This window comes from Pristiophorus japonicus, chromosome 1 (assembly GCF_044704955.1).
Source record: "Pristiophorus japonicus isolate sPriJap1 chromosome 1, sPriJap1.hap1, whole genome shotgun sequence".
Taxonomy (NCBI): Eukaryota; Metazoa; Chordata; class Chondrichthyes; family Pristiophoridae; genus Pristiophorus; species Pristiophorus japonicus.
Window position 1 is genome coordinate 400,671,103 of NC_091977.1, and position 22,988 is coordinate 400,694,090.

The 22,988-nt window shown below is 43.6% G+C and overlaps 1 protein-coding gene across 6 annotated transcripts in view; it reads left to right on the top strand.

Moving 5' to 3' along the window:
* Positions 1-22,988, top strand: part of LOC139274924 (high affinity 3',5'-cyclic-AMP phosphodiesterase 7A-like) — a 270,952-nt gene that overhangs the window by 59,458 nt on the left and 188,506 nt on the right. For 2 of the 6 annotated variants that reach the window (XM_070891671.1, XM_070891706.1), the window contains one exon: positions 13,145-13,207. The exons of 2 other annotated variants lie outside the window; for them this stretch is intronic. In XM_070891671.1, coding sequence (XP_070747772.1) covers positions 13,145-13,207 — 63 coding nt within the window. Of the gene's footprint in view, positions 1-13,144; positions 13,208-20,609; positions 20,890-22,988 lie in introns of those variants that run through there. 2 more of the 6 variants (XM_070891696.1, XM_070891688.1) reach the window with 1 other exon arrangement.

Here is a 22,988-nt window from a genome sequence, read left to right on the forward strand (position 1 = left end):
TTTTTGTTGTTTTGTTGCAGTAAAATTTATGATTCATCCTTTGCCATTGGTGTCTTGTGCATCATTCCAACTTTCACCGGAGATGTGCTTTTATGGGGGCACATAGTGTGTCCAGTATTCGGTCCATCCCTTAGTTTCCTCCATTTCGGAGAACTGGCCCATTATAAGCTGGCGACGGCGACTCTTGGTCCGGCTGCATCCCCTGTGGAGGGTGTGGCTATCCAATGGGGGCTTCGCCAGGCTCCTCTTCGTCGTCGTCCTCCCCCTCCTGAGGTGGGCCTGCAATCCCTACTTTATGCCTGGCCCTTCATATGGCCACGGTGTGCAACAATGCAGCACACCACAATTAATTCAGATACCTGTTGAGGGGAGTATTGAAGGCTGCCTCCAGCATGGTCCAGGCATCGGTCTGCCTGTAGGAGATGGCATATATCTCTCAGCACTTCCTTTCGGAAGCGCAGCCTCTTACACAGCTTATCAGAGAGGTGGAGCTATGAGCATTGGTGCCTGTAAACCTGTGGGGGGGTAAGTTCTCCTCTCCAGACGTCTTCGGCCTCTCCTTATCCGTGGGCCAACATGGCCAAGAGCCTTTCTTCTAGCTTGACGCCACCTGGCAATAGCAACCAGCATGATACACTGGTGAACTAGTAATGTCCCCATTAAATTCTCTCACTGACCTTCTAAAGACACTGTAATGGCAGATTAAAGTGCTCTTTGCAAGTCGGAGCTTCATGCAGCATGCTGTGCCCAGCCGTTGCAGTCAATGTGAGCTGGGATGTAGGATCCTCATCCCTCCATTTAAATACCGTTTGCTGCACCTTAGGAACATCTGTTTTTTTCAGACGTTTCCTGGGGTGGGCGTTTAATGTGGCGCTAGGGACGAATTTTGCATCCGGGACGCGAGCGGAGCATTGCACGGCGATTGACGTCATGATCTCAGCGAAACTAGAGAGCGGGGCGGTAAGTTTTTGTGCCGCCGCAAACCATGAGGCGAATTTACCAGCCGGGCGCTCAATGGACGCCTGCCGTTGCGCCTCGAAACACCCTTTATCGTCCCTCTGGGGCGCAAACAGAGGCACAAACGATCCAAACATCCAGCCCCAAGAGACAAAAGGGGAGATGGTAATGGGGCAAGTTAAGAAACAAAAGATGAATCTAGACAGGGTGTAAATGGAAATGGCAGAATCATCAAGAGCTGCCATGGGAATGAGACAAAAAAACAAGAAAAAAGGAAAGAAAATAGGGGTAGGGTATATGGTCTGAAATTGTTGAACTCAATGTTGGGTCCAGAAGGCTCTAAAGTGCCTAACCGAAAGATGAGGTGCTGTTCTTCGAGCTTACATTGAACTTCATTGGCACAGTAAAAGAGACCGAGGACAGAAGATCAGAGTGGGAGTGGAGTGGCGAATTAAAGTGACGGGTGACCAGAAGCTCGGGGTCACACTTACGGACTGAACGAGGGATATGCCTGGTTTACCAGGTTCTTTTTGTTTCTTCTGAAGAATGAAAGAACTTGCATTTATATAGTGTCTTTCACTTCTTCATTATGTCCCAATGCATATCACAGCTAATAAATTATTTAAAATGCAGTACAGCAGTCAATTTGTGCACAACAAGGTCCTCATTCTCTTCTCCCTCCCCACCTCCCCCACCCCCAAAAAAAAGAATGAAATAAATGAGCAGTTAATGTGGTTTTGGTGGTATATTGAAAGATGAATCAGGGGAACTCTCCCCTGCTGTTCTTCAAAAAGGTGGCATGGGCTCTTTTACATCACCTTTTTATGCAGGTGGGGTCACATTTGAAGGATGGCATCTCTGACAAGGCCAACACTCCCTTCATACTGTGCTGAATTGTCAGCTCTAGTCCTAAGTGAAGCTTGAACCCACAACCTTCTGACTCTGAGGCAATAATATTACCAACTGAGCCATGTTGATTTCCTAGTCATAGTTCATTACTGTGTACAGAGGTTGAATGAATAAGGAAGAATGAGAATTACTTGCGTTAGCCAGTTGTGCTTTCTTGCCTGCCCTCATACTGCAATACAGTTTAATTGTGTAATCACTCTTCACTACCTTGCCCAAATGAATTTTTCATATGTGAGCATACAGTGTGAGTGTCTGCAGGTATTTTGATTTTGGAGTCATCCTAGCTGAGCACAAACCTGTCCTTGCAAGCTCTTTGCTATCCACTCTTATTGTAATCAGGAGTGGAAATTGTAGCTGACCTTTAAATAATCGTTTCCCATGCTCAGGAGTACTGTATTTGATGCTCACGGTGCAGTCTGCTCTACACTGGGGAAACTAACTGGGATCTCTTGGAAGAGGCAAAAAAACAGATTTTAAAAACCCAGGCCAATTTGGGGGTTAAAAAAAATCCTGGAAATTCCTCTTCGACACATTTAGGCAATTGAAACTAGTCCAGGAGATCACTCTGGCCTTTAATTCCCTGCAGTAAGAGGTGATCGCTGCCACAGTCAGAAACAAATCCAGCTTTCGCTTGAAGGAATTCAGCGAGTCTACATCCACCACATGAAACGGCAGCTTGTTCCAGAGGTCGACTATTCTCTGGGAAAGGAACCACCTCCTGACATCTAACCTAGATCTAGCCCTGTACAACTTAAATGTGTGACCCCTGGTCCTGCCTAACCTATTTAATTGAAATAAACTTCAGCTGGAACACTGTCTATTCCCATCATTATCTTATAAACCACAATCCAATCCCTCCTAAGTCTATGCCACGCTAAGGGATAGAGTCCCAACTCTTTTAGCCTAACTAAGATGCTTTAGACTTGGAATGTCTAGTGGCCCTCTTCTGCACCCGTTCCAGAGTCTCCATATCTCCCACCATGTGAGGAGACCAAAACTGGACACAGTATTCCAAGTGTGGCCTGACTTAAGGTCTTCTACAAGGACAAAACAGTACACCTCATCTTATACTCAGTCGTCCTATGGATATACCCCAACATCCTATTTGTTCTAGCTATCACTGCACAGCATTGCTCATGTACCTTTAAGGATGTATACATAAGAAATAGGAGCAGGCGTAGGCCATTTGGCCCCTCGAACCTACTCTGCCATTCCATAAGATCATGGCTGATCTGATCTTGGCCTCAACTCCACTTCCCTGCCCGCTCCCCATAACCCTTGACTCCCTTATCATCCCCAACATTGAAGCACGGACCACATGACGTCGTTGTTAGTTGTCACTGAGGCGTATGATCTTGTCCAGCGTGGCATTCGGCGCCACAATTGCTTGCTGAGCCCCCGGGGTGAGCTGGCTGCTCTATTTTCAAGTTCTTAATTATTTCTAAAATAATATGTTAATGTTACTAACAAAACTACGGCAAAGGATGAAGAGTGATGCAAAGTACTCATTTAATATTTCTGCCATAGTGAGTCCTTTGCAACCTGTCCTTGAACATCCTTCAGTGACCCAATGCAGTCTTTGATAGCTCTCTGACACTTCACAACACTAAAAAAGCTCTTCCAATTAGTGTCACAGTTATCTACAATCCTTTTTTCTGTTAGCCTTTTTGCTGATCTAATAGCAGCCTTCGTTTTGTTTAGTTCCTTGTATTCAACCCTGTTTATTTGAGTGTTAAATGTTTTTAATTTATAGAAACATTTTTGTTTACATCTTATTTGTCTTTGTACATCGCCAGTCAGCTACCTTGGCATTTTCTTACCACATTTCCTTCTTTTGATTTTGGCTATATGTTTGCTTTCCACATTTTTAAGCTTGTTCTTAAAAACTTTCCATTTCTATTCAATTGGATAAATACAGGTACTTGAAGGAGAAATTTTTTGCAGGGATATGGGGAAAGAGCAGGGGAGTGGGACTAACTGGATTGCTCTTTGAAAGAGCCGTGCCAACTCGATGGGCTGAATGGTCTCCTTCTGTGCTGTACTAGTCTATGATTTCATTATTCTGCTGAGCACTTTGCACTGCAACCTTCTAATCTGAACATTGGCCCTAGTAACGTCAGACTTTGGCTACACAGCATTGGTGCTTGCGATGGGGAGTAGAATCTTTGTGTTTGGAAGGAGAGCAAGCCATTTGACATTTGGGTTGGAGACCTCATCAGAGCACAGCGCTGGTGGGATCTGAGTCCATGATGTGGACCTGTTTTTTTTTCTCCTCACAATTGGCATATTGACGTGTTTTGTTTGCATTTTCTCTCTCCTTTTCATGCTTGTTGGCACCCATAATTTGTTTCTCTTTCATTTTTCTTGTTTGTTTATTTCTCATGCTCTAGTTGTACATGGACCTTTCCTGTTTCTCCTCAACCCCCACTATTTGCACATTTCTTTGTCCTCTCTACATGTCTGCATTATCTCATTGATGACCTTTTTCTGTTTGGTTTGCAGGTTATTTAACAAATGTACTCCTTCTCAGGATTGGTGTATCTGTTCGTTCGCCTCTTCTCGTTCCCCTCTCCCTCCTCTTTTTAAAAAGCTTAAATGTCTGTTTACCACTTGGCCTTTAGTCCAACGAAGGGTACACACCTGAAAAGTCATCCTATTTTACAGATGCCATCTACTGTATATTTCCAGCATTTTCTGTTTTTATTTAAAACATTTTGAATAGTTTTAGCAAATGGTAATTCCACAGACAGCATTCTCTTATTTGAAACAAATTACATCTTTGAATTGTTTAGTTCATTAAATATCTGATAGATTAAATATTAGATGTAAACTATTTGGTGTAACTTGAGCATGAAGTCACCTAAGTTGACTGGCAAGCGGTGTGAGATTACCCTGGGGAGCTTGTCTAAGGCTGCTTCAGCTTCACTCCAGCTTTATTTTGCCCTCCACGAGTAAGTTTTGTAAATTCCCATGTGGTCCAGGCGACTTGAGTAGGTCTTAAACCTTAATAAATTTTGTATTTGGTTGATTTTGAAGAATAATCTGGAACACTTGCTGGAAATCTTATCTAAGGACTCTTGTGGATTTGGGTATAGAAGGAAATGTGTCCAAATTTGCAAATGATACTAGGTAGGAAGTACAGTGAACTATGAGAAAGAGAACAAAAATTGGCAAAGGATAGATTTAATGGGTGAAAAAAATGGCAGAGGCTGTGTAACATAATGAAGTATAGGGTACTACACTGCAGATATAAGTTCTGCAGAAGGGAATACAGCCGAAATGGTGATGTATTAGGAGCTACATAGAGTCTACAGCACAGAAACAGGCCATTCGGCTCAACTGGTCTAAGCCAACATTTATGCTCTACACGAGCTTCATCCCCCTTCATCTAACCCCATCAGCTTATCCTTCTATTCCTTTCTCCCTCATGAAGGTGCCACATAAGAGGTTACTGTACAAGATAAAAGTTCACGGGGTTGGGGGTAATATATTAGCATGGATAGAGGATTGGCTAACTAACAGAGAACAGAGAGTCGGGATAAATGGTTCATTCTCTGGTTGGCAACCAGTAACTAGTGGGATGCCGCAGGGATCAGTGCTGGGACCCCAACTATTTACAATCTATATTAATGACTTGGAAGAAGGGACTGAGTGTAACGTAGCCAAGTTTGCTGATGATACAAAGATGGGAGGAAAAGCAATGCGTGAGGAGGACACAAAAAATCTGCAAAAGGACATAGACAGGCTAAGTGAGTGGGCAAATATTTGGCAGATGGAGTATAATGTTGGAAAGTGTGAGGTCATTCACTTTGGCAGGAAAAAAAATCAAAGCAATTTATTATTTAAATGGAGAAAGATTGCAAAGTGCCGCAGTACAGCAGGACCTGGGGGTACTTGTGCATAAAACACAAAAGGATAGTATGCAGGTACAGCAAGTGTTCAGGAAGGCCAATAGTATCTTGGCCTTTATTGCAAAGGGGATGGAGTATAAAAGCAGGGAAGTCTTGCTACAGCTATATGAGGTATTGGTGAGGTCACACCTGGAATACTGCGTGCAGTTTTGGTATCCATATTTACAAAAGGATATACTTGCTTTGGAGGCAGTTCAGAGAAGGTTCACTAGATTGATTCCAGGAATGAGGGGTTTGACTTATGAGGAAAGGTTGAGTAGGTTGGGCCTCTACTCATTGGAATTCAGAAGAATGAGAGGTGATCTTATCGAAACGTATAAGATTATGAGGGGGCTTGACAAGGTGGATGCAGAGAGGATGTTTCCACTGGTGGGGGAGACTAGAACTAGAGGGCACAATCTTAGACTAAGGGGCCGCCCATTTAAAACCGATGAGGAGAAATTTCTTCTGAGTGTTGTAAATCTGTGGAATTCACTGCCTCAGAGAGCTGTGGAAGCTGGGACATTGAATAAATTTAAGACAGAAATAGACAGTTTCTTAAACAATAAGGGGATAAGGGGTTATGGGGAGTGGGTGGGAAAGTGGAGCTGAGTCCATGATCAGATCAGCCATGATCTTATTGAATGATGGAGCAGGCTCGAGAGTCCAAATGTTCTACTCCTGCTCCGATTTCTTATGTTCTTATGTGGTTATCTAGCTTCCCCTTAAATGTATTTATGCTATTTGCTTCAATTACCCTTTGTGGTAGCAAGTTCCACATTCTTGTCACTCTTTGAGTAAAGTATTGGATTTATTAGTGACTATCTTATATTTATGACCTTTTGTTCTACGTCTACCCTATTGATCCCTTCATAATTTTAAAGATCTCTCTCAGGTTTATTTTCTAGAGAAAAGAGCCCCAGCCTGTTCAGCCTTTCCTGATAAGCATATGCTCTCAGTTCTGGTTGCATTTTTGCATCTTCTCCAGTGCCTTTATATCCTTTTTATAATATGGAGACTAAAACTGTGCACAATATTTAGTGCGGTTGAACCAAGGTTCTATACAAGGTTCACCTAACTTCTCTGCTTTTCAAATCTATACCTCTGGAAATGAACCCCAGTACTTCATTTGCTTTTTTTTTAATGGCTTTATTAACCTGTGTCACTACTTTTAGTGATTTGTGTATCTGTACCCGTCGATCCCTTTCCTTCTCTACCCCATTTAGACTCTTATTATCCAAGCAGTATTTTGCCTCCTTATTCTTCCCTCCAAAATGCACCATCTCACTTATCTATATTGAAGTTCATTTGCCAATTAAATGGCCATTCTGCAAATTTATTAATGCCAGCTTGTATCTTGTATTTATTTTGTATTACCTACCGTCCCCAATTTGGTGTCATCCATAAATGTTAAAATTGTACTTCCGATTCCCGGGTACAAATCATTTATGTTTAGAGTTTAGAAGAATGAGAGGTGATCGCATTGAAACATACAAAATTCTTATAGGGCTTGACAGGGTAGATGCAGGGAGGATGTTTCCCCTGGCAACCTAGAACCAGGGGTCACAGTCTCAGAATAAGGGGTCGGCTGTTTAGGACTGAGATGAGGAGACATTTCTTTACCCAGAGGGTGGTGAATCTTTGGAATTCTCTACCCCACAGGGCTTTGGAGGCTCAGTCTTTTGATTTCTGTCTTGAATATACTGATAGATTTTTGAATATTAAGGACATCAAGGGATATGGGGACAGTGCAGAAAAGTGAAGTTGAGGTAAAAGATCAGCCATGACCTTATTGGATGGTGGTGTAGGCTCGAGAGGCTGAATGGCCCACTCCAGCTCCTAATTCTTACGTTCTTATGCAAATAATCATCAATCAACAACAGTGGTCCTAGTACCGATCCCAGTGGCACACCACTTCCTACCTTTTGCCAGTCTGAGTAGCTATCCTTAACTACTGCTACTCTGTTTTCTGTTTCGTAGCCAGCTTACTATCCAATCTGCTACTTGTCCCCTGACTGCATGCTCCGACCGTAGTCGTGAATATATTATGGTACCTTATTGAAGGCATTTTTAAAATCCAAATATTTTACGTCTACTACGTGACCCTTGTCTACTCGTTCTGTTACTTCAAAGAATTCAGTAAGGTTAGTAAAGAAGATCTGATGAAATGAGGGATTTAGGGATCAAAATATGTATGTCATTAATAACCAATCAAAAAGGCTAATAGGATGCAGACTTTGTCATGAGACATATAGAATGCAAATGCAAGACAGTATTATTACAATTACATAGATTGCTGGTCAGATGTCATTTGGAGGATTGTGTTCACCTTTGGACACTCTTTCATGGGAAACCTTAGAGGAGAGCCAGTAACAAATCACCAGAGAGATTGGGGAACTTCGAGTGGATAGATTTGAGCTGTATTCCAAGAGATTAGAAAGTTAATTGGTGATGTGACTGAGGTGTTTAAAATAATTAAGGGAATTAATATAGTAGATGTGGAATGATTCTTCCAGCTAGGTAAATTTACAGCACAGAAAGGGGGCCATTCGGCTCATCGTGACTGTACCAGCCGAAAAAGAGCTGTCAAATCTAATCCCAATTTCCAGCTCTTGGTCCGTATCCTTGAAGGTTACGGCACTTCAGTGCATATCCAAGTACCTTTTTATATGTGATGAGGGTTTCTGCCTCTACCACCCCTTCAGACAGTGAGATCCAGACCCCCACTATCCTCTGGGTGAAAAAAGTTCTTATCAACTTCACCCCTTCCCACCCCCCCCCCCCCCCAATCCTGCTACCAATTACTTTAAATCAATGCCCCCCTGGTTATTAACCTTTCTGCTAAGAGAAATAGGTTCTTCCTATCCACTCTATCTCGGCCCCTCATAATTTTATCAACCTCAATTAAGTCTCCCCTTGGCCTCCTTTTGTTCTAAAGAAAATAACCCCAGTCTATCCAATCTTTCCTCATCGCCAAAGTTCTCTAGTCCTGGCAACATCCTTGTAAATCTCCTTTGTAGTGCAATCATATCTTTCCTGCACTGTGGTGACCAGGATTGTACACAGTACTCGAGCTGTGGCCTAACTAGTGTTTTATACTGTTCAAGCATAAACTCCTTGCTCTTATTCTATGTCTCAACTAATAAAGGAAAGTATCCTGTATGACTTCTTAACCATCTTATCTACCTGTCCTGCTACCTACAGAACTCCAAGGTCTCTCTTCCTCTACACTTCTCAGTATCCTACCATTTATCGTGTATTCCTTTGCCTTGATAGCCTTCCCCAAAAGCATTACCTCACAATTCTCCGGATTGAATTCCATTTGCCACTTTTCTGCCCACCTGATGAGTCCATTGATATCTTCCTCACTATCAACCACAAGGCCAATTTTTGTATCAACTGCAAACTTCTTAATCCTGCCCCTTACATTGAAGTCTAAGTCATTGATATACACCACAAAAAGCAAGAAACTAGTACCGAGCCCTGTAGAACCCCACTGGAAACAGCCTTCCCGTCACCAAAACACTCATCGACCATGACCCTTTGCTTCCTGACACTGAGCCAATTTTGGATCCAACTTGCCACTTTCCCTGGGATCCCATGGGATTCTCCTTTTCTGACCAGTCTGCCATGTGGTACCTTGTCAACAGTCTTGCTAAGAACTATGTAGACTACATCAAACACACTACCCTTACCGACCCTCCTTTTTACCTCCTCAAAAAATTCAATCACGTTAGTAAGACATGACCTTTCCTTAACAAATCCATGCTGACGGTCCTTGATTAATGCACATCTTTCTAAATGACAATTAATACTGTCCCTCAGAGGTTAGGCTAACTGGCCTGTAACATGAACATAAGAACATAAGAAATAGGAGCAGGAGTAGGCCATTTGGCCCCTCGAACCTGCTCCTCCATTCAATAAGATCATGGCTGATTTGATCCTGGCCTCGGCTCCACTTCCCTGCCTGCTCCCCATAATCCTTGACTCCCTTATCATTCAAAAATCTGTCTATCTCCACCTTAGATATATTCAAAGACCCAGCCTCCACAGCTCCCTCGGGTAGAGAATTCCAAAGATTCACCACCCTCTGAGAGAAGAAATTCCTCCTCGTTTCTGTCTTAAATGGGTGACCCCTTATTCTGAAACTATGCCCCCTTATTCTAGATTCCGTCATGAGGGGAAGCATCCTCTCTGCATCTACCCTCTCAAGACCCCTCAGAATCTTGTATGTTTCAATAAGATCACTTCTCATTTTTCTAAACTCCAATGACTATCGGCCTGACTTGTTCAACCTTTCTTCATATAACAACCTCTTCATCTGAGGAATCAACCTCGTGAACCTTCTCTGAACTGTCTCCAATGCAAGTATATCCTGCCTCAAATAAAGAGATCAAAATTGTACACAGTACTCCAGGTGTGGTGTTACCAGCGCCCTGTACAGTTGGAGCAGGACTTCCCTGCTTTTATACTCTAACCCCCTTGCAATAAGGGCCAACATTCCATTTGCCTTCCTGATTACTTGCTGTACCTGCATACTAACATTTTGTGTTTCATGTACAAGAATCCCCAGATCCCTCGGTACTGCAGCATTTTGTAATCTCTCCCTATTTAAATAGTAATTTGCTTTTTTATTTTTCCTACCAAAGTGGATAACCTCACATTTTCTCACATTATACTCCATCTGCCAAATTTTTGCTCATTCACTTAAACACAAGTGTTTTAACTGACAAACATTCCATGATGGGAAATGTCCCTTTGTGTCCTCCTCACAACTTGCTTTCCCACGTATCTTTGTATCATCAGCAAATTTGGTTACATTACACTCGGTCCCTTCATCCAAGTCATTAATATTAATTGTAAATAGTTGAGGCCCCAGCACTGATCCCTGTGGCACCTCACTAGTTACAGTTTGCCATCCTGAAAATGACCCATTTATCCTGACTCTCTGTTTTCTGTTAGTTAGCTAATCCTCTATCCACGCTAATATATTACCCTCAACCCCGTGAGCTCTTATCTTGTGCAGTAACCTTTTATGTGGCACCTTAGCAAATGCTTTCTGGAAATGCAAATACATAACATCTACTGGTTTTCCTTTATCCACCCTTCTCATTAGATCCTCAAAGAAATCTAACAAATTTGTCAAACATGATTTCTCTTTCATAAAACCATGCTGACTCTGCTTGATTGTATTATGATTTTCTAAATGTCCTGCTACTGCTTCCTCAATGATGGACTCCAGCATTTTCCCAATGACAGATGTTAGGCTAACTGGTCTATAGTTTCCTGCTTTCTGTCTCCCTCCTTTCTTAAATATGGGTGTTACAGTTGGGGTTTTCCAGTCCGCTGGGACCTCTCTAGAATTCAGGGAATTTTGGTAGATTACAACCAATGCATCCACTATCTCTGCAGCCACTTCTTTTAAGATCCTTAGGATGCAGGCCATCATGTCCAGTGATTGTTTTAAGTTCCTCCATCCCTATAGCCCTTTGATTATCAATTATTGGGATGTTTTTAGTGTCTTCTACCGTGAAGACCGATACAAAATATTTGTTCAAAGTCTCCGCCATCTCCCCCTGACCCATTATTAATTCCTCTGTCTCATCCTCCAAGGGACCAACATTTACTTTAGCTACTCGCTTCCTTTTTATATACCTGTAGAAGCTCTTACTGTTACAGAAACACCATCAACCAATTACCCTTTCTTTCCTGCCTCAAAGCCAATTTTGGATCCGACTTGCCACTTTGCCCTGGATCCCATGAACTTTTACTTTTGTAGGACCTTATCAAAAACTTTGCTAAAATATAGAGCGTTTAATTTTGTCTTGTGTATATGTCCTGTCCCTTCCTGTCACACTGTAGTTATCATTATCCCTATTGCTACCCTGCACATTTGCCTTCTCCTTTCCCTTTGACTTTTTTAATTTCCGCTCACCGGATCCCTCCCCTACTATTTAGTTTAAAGCCCTAGTTATTCGATTCATCAGGACACTGGCCCCAGCCTGGTTCAAATGAAGTCTGTCCGACGAAACAGCTCCTTCTCATCCCAGTACTGGTGCCAGTGCCCTATGAGTTGAAACCCATTCCTTCCACGACAATTTTTGAGCCACGCGTTCATTTCTCTGATCCTATTTACCCTATGCAAATTTGCTCGTGGCTCATGCTGTAATCCAGAGATTATTACCTTTGTGGTTTTGCTTTTTAATTTAGTCCCTAGCTGCTCATACTCCCTCAGCAGAACCTCTTTCTTTGTCCTACCTATGTTGTTACTCGGTCTATCCCTGTCTCCCCTTTAAACAATGGTACAACGCTAACAGTCCTCCGGCACCACACCTGTAACCAGAAAGGATTGGAAAATGATGGTCAGAGCCTCCATTATTTCCTCCCTTGCTTCTCTTGGGATACATTTCATCCAGGCCTGCTGATTTTATCTTCGTTCTAAGATGCTAACCCCTTAATACTTCTGTCACTATGTTTAACTCATTTAATAGTTCACACTCCTCCTTAACTACAATGTCTGTATCGTCCTCTATTCTGTGAAGACAAGGGGACATGACTTTAGAAATGGAACTTTAAAAAAAAAAAAATCATGTAAAGTGTGTGAAGATGTGGAATGCAGTGCCTTGGAAGACCACAGACTCATTCAATTGAGACATTTAAAATATAGATATTGGCAAGTAAGGGTATTAATAGATGAAAGGAGAGGGTAGGAAATTAGGATTGAAGAGTTAACTGCGGGGGCTGCTGATGTGGCAAAGCAAGCTTGATGGGCAAAATAACCTCCCATTGTTCCTAACTCTTGGCATGTAGATGATAATATAAAACATTTCTCATTCCCTAATTCTCATTACTTAAAAGTGATGTGACGATTGAGATCAGCTAGTAACTGCTGAGCATTTTCGATGAGATCCTTAGACGATTTGCTAGATTCTTGGGAATTATCTCTCGGGTGGGGATCTCCCAATTGGCTGCTGTACCTTTGACTGGAGATTTAGCAGAAAGCCCGGATACATGCGTAAACCTTGAAGTTACAGCGGTCAATCAGGAGGCCCTCGAGGAAATTCTCCGTGCCAGTGTCAACTTGCTAGTTGACGTTTTTTTTTTCCAGACGTGTTGATGAAGTTTATAGGCTTAGTATATCATCCTGTGAATTGAAGTTGATGCACAGCAATTTGAATAGTTTAGGCTGTTTTCTAATAATGATGATGCCTAGGTTGTTCCGCAACATGAATGTGCTAACGGAACACCATATAGGTGTTCTTGTGTTGGCTTATGTAGAAACCTGAATTTTCCTTTTGTGAAAAAGGAAAATTTGGGGAAAATATTCGGGCTACAAATTTATTGGATGCTTGATATTGTACTACATACTTTTTTTTATTTTCTTATAGACCTTCACAAACTCTTCTAACCTTTGGATCCTTTCATCTGGGTGGGAAGAACGCTTCCTGGAGGTACTTGTAGTGTGTGTGTGTGTGTGTGTATACAAGAAAAAAGTTAACAAGAAATATATATTTTAAAATATCATGTCCGTTTTTACATCTTAACTTTTTCCATCATAAATTCTTATGTTTACATTTATAATGGGAATTGCCTCAGCATACTTGGCAGTCGAGGTGCTTCAGCGCCACCACTGCCAAAAGGGTGTAATTAGAGGGTAATACGTTTACACAGGCAATTTACATTTTACATGTGGGCAGAGGAGTTTATAGTAGAAATATAAAAATAAGTACAGAAATACAATGAACACTGAATTATATCTGCACATACTGATTCAATTATCCACTTCCCTCTAATCCTGCTTTACCTGAAGTTTACATTTGGTCTTGACTCCCCTTGTGCGATATCACAGGAAATCAACTACAGCAATACATTAAAAGCCTTGGGTCTCTGCCAGTTTTGTGTTGTAACACTTGAATTCCTGTTAATGTAAATGCCTGCTTATATATAAGCAATGCTATTACATGTACTTTCCAGTCATCCAAATGGTATGCCCGCCATTGTGTTGTTTCACCTGATCGCCCCCTTGCTCACATCAGGTAAGTTTTTATTTCCGTTATCCTTCTTTATTAATATTTTAAATTCAACGTTTTTAATCTGGGCACAGTTCTTTTACCTCTGCACCACCCTGTTCTGGCACCCAGTGTGCACTCACTCTCTGATCACTGGACTGCTTATTTTCACCAGTTTCCTGGCACTTGGAAACTGCCACTTGACTTCTGAAAATGCTCAAGCTGCTTTGACTTCCAGCTGACCATCCCTTCCTACTCTCATGGGCCTTGGCAACTTGACCTTCAACTGCCACCTGCACCAGGCCCCACTTCTCCTAGAATCATAGACTAATCCAGCATCCCATCGTGCATGTGCCCCTGGCTTTGTTACAATGGTCACACTTGGCTTTACTAGCTTCATCAGTTTCCCAATGCCTGAGGGGGTAGGGTAGACCTAACCTGCAAAAATCATTCAAGAAACAGTGGTGGTGGGGGGGCAAGACTGCAAACATATTTGGAGTCCAAGTCACTTTTTTCCTTCTGCCCCTGGCCCTGCATTCCCCAAACCAGGGAGAACCGAGGATAATTTAGTACTGCTATCATAGCATTACTTCAGATCGGCTAACTCAACTCAGACTGAAGATTGACAGAAATTTTCTGGTCTGGAAAACTCAGCTACTCACTGGATAAATTTGCTGAGCCATCAGTTAACATTTGGAAAAACTTGAAAGTATAAAGTGATTCAAAGACATATTTCAATTTATATTTCTGATTGTGTCTGTCATTACACTGTAATGTGTTTTAAGATCATTTGTTTCACTTTGGCCGTGGTGGTGACTATTGAATTAGATTTTTATTTTGGCTTACAAGATAAATATGGATGAGGAAGGCTATTCAGCCCATATTAATTTACGCTGTAACTATTTGTACTACACTTCTTTTTTTTTGACACAGACATCTGTTAAGCCCTGCTCCTCTGCCAGTGCTGCACTTTTTTTGACCGACAGGTGACAAGCTCCGCCCCCCCCACCGACCGAATCATTCCATGCATGTGGTGCCGAGAAGTAGAACCCGTGGCTCAGACTCTCTCTCCCTTCCCCGCGCGCCCCCCCCCCCCACCGAGAGCAAGCCAGTGTCGGCTGATAGCGATGGGGGGGGGGGGGGGGGGGGCCGAGAGAGAGGCTGGGGGGGAGGGAGGGAGAGAGAGGCGGGAGAGAGAGGGGCTGGGGGGTGGGGGCGGGAGGGAGAGAGAGAGAGGCTGGGGGGCGGGGGAGAGAGAGAGAGAGAGAGAGAGAGAGAGAGAGAGAGAGAGAGGCTGGGGGGCGGGAAGAGAGAGAGAGAGAGAGAGACTGGGGGGGGGAAAGAGAGAGAGGGCGGGGAGGGAGAAAGAGAGAGAGGGGATGGGGGGAGGGAGAGAGAGAGGCTGGGGGGGGCGGGGGGAGGGAGAGTGGGGGGGTGGGAAGGGAGAGGCTGTGTGCCAAAGGTGGGGGGGGGTGGCAGGCAGAGAGAGGGAGGCTGGGGGGGGAGGCGGTGAAGAGCGAGGGTCTGGTGGGGGAGAGAGAGAGAGAGGGTGTGGGGGGGTGGCGGGGGAGATGGGAGAGACGAGAGAGGGGGGAGAAGGATGGACTGGGGTAAGGCACTTCGGCTGGGGGAGGAATGTACTTGGATTGGGGTAAGACACTTCGGCTGGCCCTTGCTGTCTTCTGGGGAACTCTATCCTCTGTCGCTTCAGGAAGTCAAAGTGATCGAATTACAATTTGCAAAGTCAGCGAGACCTTGGGGTGGGTGGTTCCAGTTACACATTCATATGAAACTTCAGGGTGTGTCTTATCCTCCAAGGGGACTAATCAGAAACAAAGGTGGAGCATGTTAGGCATTTTTGCAGTGCAAATAAGCATGTCCATTAATTTATCTATCCGGAAAGACCATCACATTATTCAGTTTTTTTCCATAAATGATTACAGGGTTTTTGCCTCCATGAGTCTCATTCGATGTGTAGAATATTCTGTGGAAAATGTCCTGACATTAGTGGTAAATTTCCCTTTTACTAGTTTGAATGTGTTTCACTTTGCTCGGCTCTCAGTTTGCAGTAATTTTGCACATCTGCCTTTTCTATACTGTTTTACTGTTTTGTATATATCCATAAGGTCACCTCTCAGTGCCTCCTTTTAAAGCTGAAAAGCCAAGATTTTTCCAGTCATTCTTTGTACCTTAGTGCTCTGGTGCTAGATGTTAACCTTGCAGACTGCTAAAACAACCCACTACTCGAGAATCATCCTGGCTTCTTTGCTCAGTAATGACCATCTCTTTAAACCACTTTGTCCTGACCCCTCCACCTTTGCTTCCAATAACATTTTCGAGGAGTTCATGAACTTCTTCGTCACTTAGATGGAAATCATCTGTTCAGCTGCCTTTACTGCTTTAACCCAAACTGCTGACTGTTATGTATGTAAACATTACCAATGTGTAAGACTTGCCACCAAGGGGCGCAACTGTGGGAGACCCAAGGGTCACCTGCACACCCTGGGCAAGCAGGTATAAAAGGCAGTCTGCCATGCTGCTTCCTCGCTCTGGAGTTACATTAAAGAGACCAAGGTCATAACAGTTTGAGCTTACAATCTTGTGAAGTTTTTCTCAACATAACACTGGTCCTAGCATGGGTATAGTCTGACCCCACAGAACAGCTATCTCTTTCTCAAGTATTGGTGCCGGTGCCCCACGAATCGAAACCCACTTCTCCTACACCAAACTCTGAGCCACCAATCTCCCTGATTCTATTGAGCCTATGGCTCAGGTAATAATGCAGAGATTATAACCTTTGTGGTTCTGCTTTTCAATTTAGTCCTTAGCTGCTCAAACTCTCTTTTAGTCCTACCTATGTGTACCACGACAACTGGATCCTCCCCCTCCCACTCCCAAGTTCTTCTCCAGCCCAGTGGAGATGTTCTTTACCCTGGCACCGGGTAGGCAATGCAGCCTTTGGGACACGCGCTCTCCGCTGCAGAGAAATCTATCTATCCCCCTAACTATACTGTCCCCTTCTACAACCACCTGCCTCTTTATTCCCCCCAACTTGAATGGCTTTCTGAACCACGGTGCCTTGGTCAGTCTGCTCATCCACCCCACAGTCTGCACACTTATCCACAAAGGTTGCAAGAACCTCAAATCTATTGGACAAGTGCAGGGACTGAGGCTCCTGCAATACTACCTCCTGGATCACCTTACCTGCTTCACTCACAGTCACACCCTCCTGTCCCTGACCACGTGTCAATTCTAAAGTATTTAATCTAGAGGGTGTGGCTGCCTCCCGGAGTAAAAGGTCCAGGTAACTTTTTCCCTCCCTGATGTCTCGCAATGTCTGCAGCTCGGACTCCAGCTCTTCAACTCGGAGCCGAAGTTCATCGAGCCACAAACACTTACCGCAGATGTAGTCACCCTGGACCAAAACATCCAGAAGCTTCCACATATTGCAGCAGCAACACATCTCCTGTTCTCCCATTATTTAATTTAATTAATTAGTTTAGTGTTAATCAAATATTTACTGTATATAGTTTATTAAATTAGTTAAATAAAGTTAGTATTTAGTTATATGCTATATGTTAATTTAAAAGAAATATTAGCCCACAATCACTACCAATCACTTGCCTGCCTTACCTGTGATGTCACACTGCAGAGTTCTCCCCACCCGGAGCCGTGTGATTATGTAGTCTGTTCACCCATTAATTGCTTAATTGTCCTCCACCATTTGTGACTGGATGTTCAGGGTTGCAGAGCTTTGACCTGTGGGATGTATGTAGTCTTGTGTTGTAGCTTCAACAGTTGGGCACCTCATTTTCAGGAATGCTTGGTGCTGCTCCTGGCATGCTCTTTTACACTCCTCATTGGACTAATGTTGATCATCTGGATGGATCGAGAATTGGCTGGCTAACAGAAAGCAGAGAGTCGGGATAAATGGGTCCTTTTTCGGGTTGGAAACCGGTGGATAGTGGTGTGCCACAGGGATCGGTGCTGGGACCACAACTGTTTACAATATACATAGATGACCTGGAGGAGGGGACAGAGTGTAGTGTAACAAAATTTGCAGATGACACAAAGATTAGTGGGAAAGCAGGTTGTGTAGAGGACACAGAGAGACTGCAAAGAGATTTAGATAGGTTAAGCGAATGGGTTAAGGTTTGGCAGATGGAATACAGTGTCGGAAAATGTGAGGTCATCCACCTTGGGGGGGAAAAAAACAGAACGGCAAAAGGGAATATTATTTGAATGGGGAGAAATTACAACATGCTGAGGTGCAGAGGGACCTGGGGTCCTTGTGCATGAAACTCTTTTTGAGTTTATCTGTGAACATAAAAAGACATTAAACCGTGCCACCCGCCCTGGATGACACAGCAGACATTTACAAGGCCCCTTTTTTTTCTTTTCTTTTTCTTTTTTTTTTGGGGCGCTAAAATCAAATTTTTTCCAGTGCCCCCTATAAAAGGGGAGGGGGACACTAAAAGCACCGGCAATTAAAACAAATTAAACTTTAAAACGTAAAATCAAATTAAAATTTGGTTGCCGGGCGTGATGATGCACTCCAGTCCCTCCGGTGCCCACCTCTCCTTGTGCATGAAACTCTTTGTGCATGAAACTCTTTTTGGAGTTCACCTGCAAAACATAAAACATTAAACAGTGCCACCCGACCTGGGTGACACTCCAGACATTTACAAGGCCCTTTTTTTTCCCCCTTTTTTTTTTGTGTTTTTCTTTTTTTTGGTTTTTTTTTTGGGGCACTAAAATCACAATTTTCCCCAGTGCCCCCTATAAAAGGGAAGGGGGACACTAAAAGCACCGGCAATTAAAACAAATTAAACTTAAAAACGTAAAATCAAATTAAAATTTGGTTGCCGGGCGTGATGATGCACTCCAGTCCCTCCGGTGCCCACCTCTCCTTGTGCATGAAACTCTTTGTGCATGAAACCCCAAAAGTTAGTTTGCAGGTGCAGCAGGTAATTAGGAAGGCGAATGGAATATTGGCCTTCATTGCGAAAGGGATGGAGTACAAAAGCAGGGAGGTCCTGCTGCAACTGTACAGGGTATTGGTGAGGCCGCACCTGGAGTACTGCATGTAGTTTTGGTCACCTAACTTAAGGAAGGATATACTAGCTTTGGAGGGGGTACAGAAACGATTCACTAGGCTGATTACGGAGATGAGGGGGTTACCTTATGATGATAGATTGAGTAGACTGGGTCTTTACTCGTTGGAGTTCAGAAGGTTGAGGGGTGATCTTATAGAAACATTTAAAATAATGAAAGGGATAGACAAGATAGAGGCAGAGAGGTTGTTTCCACTGGTCGGGGAGACTAGAACTAGGGGGCACAGCCTCAAAATTCAGGGGAGCCAATTTAAAACCGAGTTGAGAAGGAATTTCTTCTCCCAGAGGGTTGTGAATCTGTGGAATTCTCTGCCCAAGGAAGCAGTTGAGGCTAGCTCATTGAATGTATTCAAATCACAGATAGATAGATTTTTAACCAATAAGGGAATTAAGGGTTATGGGGAGCGGGCGGGTAAGTGGAGCTGAGTCCACAGCCAGATCAGCCATGATCTTGTTGAATGGCGGAGCCGGCTAGAGGGGCTAGATGGCCGACTCCTGTTCCTAATTCTTATGTTCTTATTATCTGGCTTGATGATGATGCAGTCCAGGATATCCCAGGCTATAAGTTTCCAGATTGTGGTGGAATATAATTCTACTGTTAATGACCCACTGTGCCTCATGGATGTCCATTTTTGAGCTGCTAGAGCTGTTAATCTATCCCGCTTAGCATGGTGGTAGTACCACACAACACAATGGAAGGTATCCTCAGTATGAAGATGGTACTTGATCTTCACAAAGAAATGCAATGCTTAACTGGAGGAAATTGCAGCTCATCCGGACGAGCAGTCTGACAACGGAGACAGTGGAGAGGTCGAGCGAGATGGAGGCGACCTCGAGCTAAGAGTCATTAGTGTACATGTGGAAGCTGATGTTGCCAAGGGGCAGCCTGTAGATTTGAAAGAGTAGGGGACCAACGGCAGATCCTTGGGGAACTCCGAAGGTAATGGTGCGAGGTGGGAAGAGAAGCCATTGCTAGAGATACTCGAGTTATGAAAAGATAGATAGAACCAAATGAGAGCTGGATCATGGAGCAGAAGCATTGGAGTAGGATGGTGTTCCTGACCATGTTAAAGGATGTGGAAAGGTCAAGGAGGGATAATGCACCACGATCAAAGTCACCGAGGATGTCATTTGTGACTTTGGTTTTGGTGCTGCGGTAGGGGTGGAATCCAAATTGGCGAGATTCAAACAGAGAGTTGCAGAAAAGATGATTACGGATTTGGGAGGTGTCAATACGTTCAAGGACTTTGGAGATGAGATAGGATCTGAAACTGGAGAAAGATGCAGGTTCAGGGCTCGGGTAGGAAGGGCCTGGAGCGATTTGGCTTTGTCAAGGAGAAGAGGGGAAAGCAGGAGGGAGCTGAATGGATAGACTTAATCATAGTGATAAAGAAGTCCATGAACTCCTCACTCTTATTGAAGGCAAGAGTGAAGGGGACTAGGGAGAGTTGTTCAAGGAGAGCAGGGCTAAGAGATTTTTTTAAAAAGGAGATACTGGTAATGAGCTCAGGTTTGGAGTGACAGCCAAAATGCAAACCTGAATATACGGAGGAAATTGGGTTACATAGTGATGGCAGAGATTTAGGACAGACCTGTCCTTGTTGCAGAGGACCTTCCCCTTATTCCAGGTGCCTTGTATTGGATGTATCAAAAATTGTTACACTTGGAACACTCCGTACAACTTAGCTGTTACAATAAATGTTACAATATTTTATTAACTGACTGTCCACCCACAGGTGCAAACCTTCACTGGACCAACCACCTCTACCAAATACTGAAGTATTTCACAAGGCAAGACCCACAAATCCAATAGAAGTTGTCCTTGTTTTTAAAAAAACTGAGTCTCCCTCTACGGGTTCAGTGGTTAAAGACCGCCTCAGTCAGTGTGCATCTCTCTCTCAGTGTGCAGTGCTCTCACTCGGTCAGTGTATAGGTCTGTCTCTCTGTTCCCGTCCCCCTCTCTGTCGGTGAACTACGTTCATTTCCCTTGGATAGCTGGCAGTTCATCCGGTGAGTCGCTGAGCCATATAGACCAGGAAGATTCTAGATTTAATTCCTAATTTTGTACTCTGTTCATTGATCTCAACTGAGGCAATGGTAGCAATGATACAATAGGCCTTGGTGTTGTGGTTTACACACCTGATTGTTTTCTAGAAATTGGGTCAAAAATGTAACAGGGAGTCATACAATAAAATGAAGGCTAGTAATACTGATGAATTCCATGAAAAATGCTAATTGAGTATTATTTATGGCCAAGCTTTGATGGTGAGTATTGGATTAGATTTTAAAGGGCAACCTAGTATGCTGGAAAAATTAAATCTGGAATTACCCTTTAGTTAATGTGGCATAATTAATATTGGGCATGAATGGATGCGTCCCTTGAACAAGTGAATATACTTGGATCTGCAAACAGCCAATCGCCATTGAGCATAAGAGAAACCGGTTGACGTTTTTACTGTTCAAAAACTGCCTATGGTTTCAATCTTTGAGGCAGAGTTGTTCCCTCAAACAAATTGTCTTGTTTAAAGAAGGTATTGAAACAAAATGGCCTTTGTCCTTTGTAAATGTGTAATGCAGAAGGACATCAATCTGCTGTTAAAACCAACGCCTTAGTGTACCTCCTTTGCTAGGAAGGATTATTTTCTTACAATGAAACTCTTAACAAACCGGTATTATTGTACATATTCTGAAGATCCTGACACATGTCTCTCTTGCTTGTTAGAAAATGATCTTCTGAGGTCCTCCATTAGCTCATTGTACCTGGGAGAACACAATTTTCTGCTGAGTTTCTAACAGTTCCATTAGCTTCAATATTTGCCAGGAAGAGGGGGTTGGTGGGGGGAGTCTCCAAGGCCATAGACGCGAAGGTCCTGCTGAATTTAACAGCAGGACCTCTTTTTTTTTTTCCTTCCGTATCAAGCCCAGCAGCTGGCCAAATTGATAGGCTGCCCAGCTGCTGGATGAGAAAACTAGTAGCAGGAGGCTGCATCCGAAGACTCTTGGATGGTCCCCGGCAATCACAGGGCAGGCCGGGTTGTGGGGGGAGGGGGGGTTTTGTGGGAGTGGTCAAACGCGGGGTGGGTTGGGTGGGAGAGGTTGACGAGTGCGCGGGGGCAGAGAGGTTTGCTGGTGAGGAGCAGGGGGGGAAGCACTCCTGTTCCTCCTGGCCCACAAAAGCACTTACCTTCAGCTGACAGCTCTCTCCCTCTTTGGCTGCCAGGTATCCCGATCCCTGGGAAACCAAGCCGGCAGCTGTTAAATTTAAGTCCTGCTCCTAACTGCACTGTTGGAGCTGGATTTAAATATGATAATGAAGTGTCCCGTCTCTCCAAGATGGGACACACGAAAGCCTCGCAGCCAATCACCGTAAAAACAACATTGGGCACGGACGCGGCAGGTTGGGGCATGCGTTCACTATTTTTTGTTTTCAGGGTTTACCCCCCCTCCCCTTGACCACCTCCTGCCCATCATAGGAGAATTAATATTTAAAGTGTCCATTTTTCTGATAATTCTAAGAGATTTGCATTTATATAGTGCCTTTCATGATCTTGGAACGTCTCAAAGTGCTTTACAGTACTTTTGAAGTGAAGTTACTCTTGTAACGTAGGAAACATGACGGCAACTATTTTGCGCACTGCAAGGTCCTACAAACAGCAATGAAGTAATGATGAGGTAATCTGTTTTTGATGTTGGTTGAGGTGTAAATATTGTCCAGGAAACCAGAGAGAATTCCCCTGCTCCTCTTCGAAATAGTACCATGAGATCTTTTACATCTATCTGAGAGAGCAGGCGGAACCTCGGTTTAATGTCTCATCTGAAAAACAGCACCTTTGACAGTGTAATACTCCCTCGGTACCCCAATGGAGTGTCAGCCTAAATAAAGTGAAACAAAGCAAAACTTTGATTATGAATCTCTGGCCCAATTATGCTATCCAAGGCAGCATAAAAATTACAAACCTTTTCTCGTTCCTGTAGTGCCCTCAGTACATTGACCATCTTTGCACCCTTTCATTTTGAAGACTGGAGTACACTTGATGCATGACTAGAATGGTCCACCACAGCCAGATCTGCTAAGCCCACCTTGAGCAATAGTGTGCTTCCCTCTCTGT